The sequence below is a fragment of the Elephantulus edwardii genome, unplaced genomic scaffold, assembly GCF_000299155.1.
Source record: "Elephantulus edwardii isolate Elephantulus edwardi_28Jun2011 unplaced genomic scaffold, EleEdw1.0 scaffold00026, whole genome shotgun sequence".
Classification (NCBI taxonomy): Eukaryota; Metazoa; Chordata; class Mammalia; order Macroscelidea; family Macroscelididae; genus Elephantulus; species Elephantulus edwardii.
In genome coordinates, this window is record NW_006399776.1 from 22,788,095 (window position 1) to 22,794,090 (window position 5,996).

At 43.6% G+C, this 5,996-nt stretch overlaps 1 protein-coding gene across 2 annotated transcripts in view; it reads right to left on the bottom strand.

Moving 5' to 3' along the window:
* Nucleotides 1–221: 221 nt before the first annotated feature.
* Nucleotides 222–5,996, bottom strand: part of PRMT5 (protein arginine methyltransferase 5) — a 19,786-nt gene continuing 14,011 nt past the window's right edge. For both annotated transcript variants that reach the window (XM_006883135.1, XM_006883134.1), the window contains 12 exons: nt 5,804–5,853; nt 5,415–5,578; nt 4,251–4,412; nt 4,001–4,078; nt 3,849–3,907; nt 3,643–3,765; nt 3,381–3,556; nt 2,698–2,807; nt 2,049–2,142; nt 1,769–1,885; nt 1,500–1,564; nt 222–772 (listed from right to left, as the gene is read on the bottom strand). In XM_006883135.1, the coding sequence (XP_006883197.1) occupies nt 620–772; nt 1,500–1,564; nt 1,769–1,885; nt 2,049–2,142; nt 2,698–2,807; nt 3,381–3,556; nt 3,643–3,765; nt 3,849–3,907; nt 4,001–4,078; nt 4,251–4,412; nt 5,415–5,578; nt 5,804–5,853 (1,351 nt within the window). In that variant the 3' untranslated portion in view covers nt 222–619. The remainder of the gene's footprint in view (nt 773–1,499; nt 1,565–1,768; nt 1,886–2,048; nt 2,143–2,697; nt 2,808–3,380; nt 3,557–3,642; nt 3,766–3,848; nt 3,908–4,000; nt 4,079–4,250; nt 4,413–5,414; nt 5,579–5,803; nt 5,854–5,996) is intronic.

The window sequence follows — 5,996 nt, forward strand, 5'->3', positions numbered from 1 at the left end:
TGGTAGCACAGGTTAAACCACTCCACAGTCAATTAAAAGGCCCCCTGTTAGAATCTACCAACTGCTCCATGGGAGAAATGGTATGAAAATCTGCACCTGTAAAAGAAACCTTATGGGGCACTTTTACTCCATCATACAGACTCAATAAGAGCAAAAATCTATTAAATAGCCGTGGAGTTGAGGGTGAGGTATGAAAAAGCAGTCAGGATAGCAGAGTTGGAGCAGAAAAGGCCATAAATTCATTTTATTTGTATTTCCTCCTACACAAAACCATCAAAATAGGAACAGAGGGTAAAGAAAGGGCTGAAAATTTGTTCAATCCAGATGTTCTCAGGATCATTCCAGGAAACTCGTGAGGCTAAGTGCCTGGTAGGTATGGCTTCAGACCCAGCATTAATTCTTCAAGCCCTCGCCTGCCTGAAGTCTTCACATATTGGCAGCTTAGGTCCTGAAAATAACTCTCATCCTTTGCCCATTTTGATGTAAGGCAGGAAAGCAGACTGAAATACTCCTCTCTCTGATGGACATGGGGAGTCACAGCCTGATTATGTACTGCACCTTCTGTGCTACGGGAGCAGAACTGGAAGCTCCTTCCATGACTAGACACTTGCAGGCAGGACTAGAGGCCAATGGTGTATGAGCGACCTGTAGGATTATGAATGGCAGAACAGACTGGTGCGGTCACAGCCCACTCATACCACACCTTCTTGGAATTGCTGCATCTCCAGAAGCGCACACAGATAGTCTGGCCTTCACGCACCGTAATAGGTTGCTGTAAGGAGAAAGATGGGAGATTCAGGTTGAGGCTAATGAGTATATGGCAACATACTGAGTTCAATGTGGAGCTAAATTATAAACAGGACAGTATTCTAATGCTCAAGAATGCATATTGGAAGTCTATCAGAACACTGAACAATAAGACAACTAGCAAAGTCAAGTGTGGCAAGGTTGTGAACATGTACAATGTGCTATGAAAAATACTTCTGAAAGGGATCAATAAACAGGTCTAGAAGGTCAGGAAAAACTTATCTGATAATAGGAAGAGACTAAAAATTTAACTAGATGAAAAGACAAGCCAAGAACTTTCCTAGCAAAGGAAAAGATGGGAGGATTCAAGGTCTACAAGGCCCTGGGTATTGGATAGTGCCTGGGAAGGTAAGTAAGGACAAAATTGGGCCAAGTCTTATGACATTATTAAGTTTTCTCTTTATACTAAGGGCAGTAAAAAGGCATCTAAGGATTTTTAGGCAGGAGAGAGGTAAGCAGGTTTGATTTATTAAAAGAAAATTTGCTCAAAATTGAGAATGGGCAGAAAAGGAGCCAGAGTAAATGTGAGATCAGGCTGACAGTCAATAGAGATATCTAAAAACCTGCAACAGGGATCAATTTAAGAGCAAGTGAGAGCAAAACATAGGTAATAATCCTGTGTAAAAGAAAAGTACAGAATATTGATGGTAAAAGTTACCCCTCACTAACTTACTCTTAAAGGTGACGCCTACCTTAATGGGGAAGAGGATAGGAAACCATGAGAACATCCCGGGAGAATGAGTCTCTGGACGGATACCTGTATGGACAATTGGAAAAAATAACAGAGGTCTCCATAACTATAGCTTCTGCATCCCTGAAGAGGGTCTCTACTATGATCAAAGAAATATAATCATCAAGTTTCATTCACCAACCCTTGGGTTCCCCTTGAATCCAGATGAAAAATGTACATAAGATGCTCAAGCAAAATACCCTCATGTGGTCACCACCACCTAACACTCACTTAGAGTGATGTCCTGGTAAAGCACAGTTTCAAAGTAGCCAGCAAAGCCATGCAGCACTGTGTTCACTTCCACAGGAAAGTCCAAGGTACAGTAACGGTTGTTGTCAATCATAGGATCTGTCAGGGAAGAGTTGTGTGGTTGGTGAGTAGCTGGGGGCTCCAGGCAGGTAAAGAATGAACAAGAAACAGGGACAGCTAGAATAGATCAAGACAGCTAGGGAGGAAACTGGAGGGTGTGAGCACGTTTCTGTAGTTAGGGGACAGTTACACAGGAACTTACCTTTATTGGGATGGCAAAAGGTAAAACAGGGCTGGGGTGCAGAGAGCTGGTGAAAGTTGTGCAGCCGTACCACATAGGGCATCTCAAACTGAGCCTGTGCCAAGACAGAGAGGGAAAGAGCACTAGATCTAGAGAGGACAAAGATACCAGTTCTCAGGGAAAGGTGTTTTAAGACTCAGGGACAGAGAAAAATATCGTTTCATTTCAGCTACTCCTCCCATTGGCCTTTTCTCCTTATCTCCTTTCAAGGAGGAAGGTCCATCTCTTTGGGGGAGTAACTTTCTAATAAACCCATCATTACTATTTATCCTCAGGAAATAAAATATATATACATATCAACTACTATCCTCTCTAAAGAACTTGAGTGGTTTAGTGGTAAAGAGTTGCACTGTCACTCCCAAAGGCATACAGTTCGAATCCACCAGTTGTTCTGCAGGAGAAAAAAAAAGCAATTCCCTCCCATGTGATTTACTGCCTCTGAAAAACAGCTGGAGGGTCAGCTCTGGGTCAATTCCAATTCCACGGTACACAACACTATCCCCACTACCATCTCCTCTTCAACTTTTCATTTTCTCCAAAAGAAAAAATCCATTCATGACAACAGACAAAAGAAGTAAAGAGAACTGCTTCCTTCCAAAAGGATCTTTACCTCAGGGTCCCGGTCCTTTTCCCGACAGGCTCGGACCTCATTGTAGAGCTTGGAAGAGGAAATGGGAGCCAAGAAGGAGGTGTACTCCCCAGGGATGCTCACGCCATCATCTGCAGGCCAAGAGGATCAAATTAGTTCCCAAGGGATAGAAAATCTATGTCTCTGTTAATAGCTCATACAACCACCCCACTCCCACTCCATCCTTCAACACAACACACATAGGCTGGTATGTACATGACAGGGAAAAGCAGCTTGATGTCATCACACTCCTGGACTCACCTGCTCCCAGTGGGAAAGTCCACTTACAAAACCAAATAAGGTTAAAACTAGAAAGAAATATATTAGAGAATCTTTCCCTGAGTCCTAAATTCTGTTTAAGGGTCACAAGACCTTTGAGATTCTGGTCAAAGCTAAGAGTGAGGGACATGTATCCACTCAGAGTCTAGAGACCTCAGGTTATGAACCTCTGCCCTAGTCTTCCCTCATTTTATGTGAAGTCACAGAGCCAGCAGAGAAGCAGGTCTCAAACTCCTATGGTCCCTCAAGTCTTAAGCCAACTTCTCCTAAACCTTGTAGCCTCCTCCCTGGTGTCTGCCCCTCCCACATTACAGGCCCCACCCGCCTCCAGCCTTCCCACCTGATAATCCATTCCCCTTACTCGGCACACCCCAGCTTGGAGGCACCTTTTAGGAAGTGCTGGGCTCCATCCAGGCACTCAGGTGACAGTTCATTGTCAGCAAAGGAACCTAGCAGCTCACTGACAATGATGTCTGCTTTCTCTGGAGCCACCCATTCCCGCATGTCTGAAGAGACTACTGTCACCTGGCTTCCCCACTCTTCAAACTGCCAGTTCTCTAGCCTAAAACATAAAAGATATAGATGAAGATACTGATGAGGAAAATGTGCAGCAGGGACAAACTTCCAAATAAACAGGATGCTACTCACGTCACCACAGCATTTGGGTTCTTCTCCACAGCATACAACTTTATCCGCCGGTCAGCCTGCTTGGCTGCCCGCAGGGAGGCATTTACCAGGGGGCCACGGCCTGCTCCTAGCACCATTAGCACCCTAATAAAGGAGAAAGAGTCAAGTGGACTTGCATACAGACAAAAAAGCATCCAAGTACCTAGGATCTTGGTAAGAGAACTCACTGGACACTGGTATCCTTCTCTTCCTCTGGCACTCGGTCCAGCAGACATTTATAGATGGCCTGGAGGAAGGAAAGCAAATCTCAGTATGAATGGACCCCCACTATAATCCCAATCTCAGATCACCCTCGTCTTGTGCATGCCCAGTGCTATACCTGCTGGTACTGAGAGTATTTGATAGGGTCCTTTTCAAATACTTCATATGTTTGAGATTCCAGATTGTCCATGAGTGGCTAATGAATAAGGAAAAAGGCAAAATAAGTTAGTCGTTTCTGTCTGGTAAGAATAATACATTAAAAGGTCAAATATTTTCCTATTCCCTCCCGAGTTTTAGAAGGGATTCATGGTACCTATTCTCAAGAGATCCCTTCTCCCTACTTTCTCCTCTGTGCACTCCAGACCTACCTGGAGCGGAGACTGCAGATAGTCTTCATAGCCTTTGGCAAAGAGTTCATAAGCATTGGGAGGAGGGCGGTTCTGGCTCAAGTATTCTAGGTATTGAAGGTAAGAGCAAAATTCCTTCTCTGAGTGGTGATTGGTACCTGTGATGATGAACTGCACCTCCAGCTGTGAGAGAAGTCAGATTGTTAGTCCTCAAACCAAGACTCTGGGGTATTTTTATAATTTATAAATAAAGATCTTTATATAAGGCAAAACAAGCAGTTCTCCACTTCCTGACCCCACTATTAACAAATGAGCAGTACAAAGATTCAATGAACTTATAAAGCCCTCCTACTGTTCACCGGGTCAACTTGATGGCACGTAACAGTAACAATCACATCATGCCAAGTAAGGATCATCTGGCTTAAAAGGTCCCATGGGTCTTTTCTTAACTTCTTAAATGAAAGTTTCTGAAGTTTTTACAAACTTAGGTTCCTCTGAAGGATTGCTGGGTCTCTGACTGCCATCTGCTTATCACTTTTGACACCAGTTGTGCTAAAACTGCTCTCCAAAAACCAGAGAGAAAGAGAGTCAAGGAAAAAACAAACAAGCCATAAAAATGTGAATAACGCAAAAGGGTCAGATGCATCACCATTAAGAGTCAGAGACCTCTCCAAATTACTGAGGAACAATAATGTTAGTTTGAGGACTGAAATGTTCCTGATTCACTTGCTATATATCCGACAGATGGACAATGATTAAGGACAAAAGAAGAGAAACTGATGCCTTTGAACTGTGGTGCTGGAGAAGAGTAATGACTATCTATGGACAGGCATGTTAAAATGATATTTGGAGAATGTATAGCTAGAGTACATAGGGTCGCTACGAGTCGCAGGCGACTCGACGGCACATAACAACAACAACAACATAGCTAGAGTGCTCCTTGAGGCAAGGATGGAGCAGCTTTATCTTGCACACTTTAGGCATATTGCTAGAACATCACGCTTGGAAAGGTGGGGGGACAATGAAGAAAGAGAAAGACCCTCAACCAGCTAAAATGACAGTGACTATAGCAATGGGCTTTGAGTGTGTCAGATTAGCACAGGGTAGGACAGGGTTTAGATTTCTTGTTCACAAGGTCACTGTGAGTATTACTTGACTCAATGACACCCAACAATAACCACTCACCTTGAGCAGCCGAAAGATGAGCCTCTGATGCATCTTAGAAAGAACAGGAAATCCCTTCTTATTAGTCAAGAAAATGCTGGTAGGGAGAATGGCTGCTTTGATGGGTTCCCCAAGCCAACGATCAATGACATGATTAGATGGGAGGTCAGCTCCAATTTCAAGAGCTACACAAGAAAAGAGAAAGATTTGTCAACTTCTGTTGGGCAAGAAGCCCTTCTATACTTATTACGCAAAGTCTATTTCACCTTTTCTTAAGAGTGAACACAAGTCAAGTGCAAGGAAAGTAGCAAAATTACCAAGCAGTCAAGTCTACATAACATGTTAGCTCTAGTTCCTATTCACAGGTAGTCAAAAAAAGGCTACCTAACCTAGAACCCTCATGGACTTACCTACTGCAATCCTCTTACTGTAGTCACACAGAGTCCGGAAATTGTGCCACCTGTCCAGGGTCAAATGCAGCAAAATTTAGTAAGATTCAGAACCTATTAGTCACCAGATAGAGCTCTGGTGGCAAAGTAGTTATGCACTTCGCTATTAACTTAAAAGGCTAGTTACGGGGAGCTCTGGTGGCCTAGTGGCAAG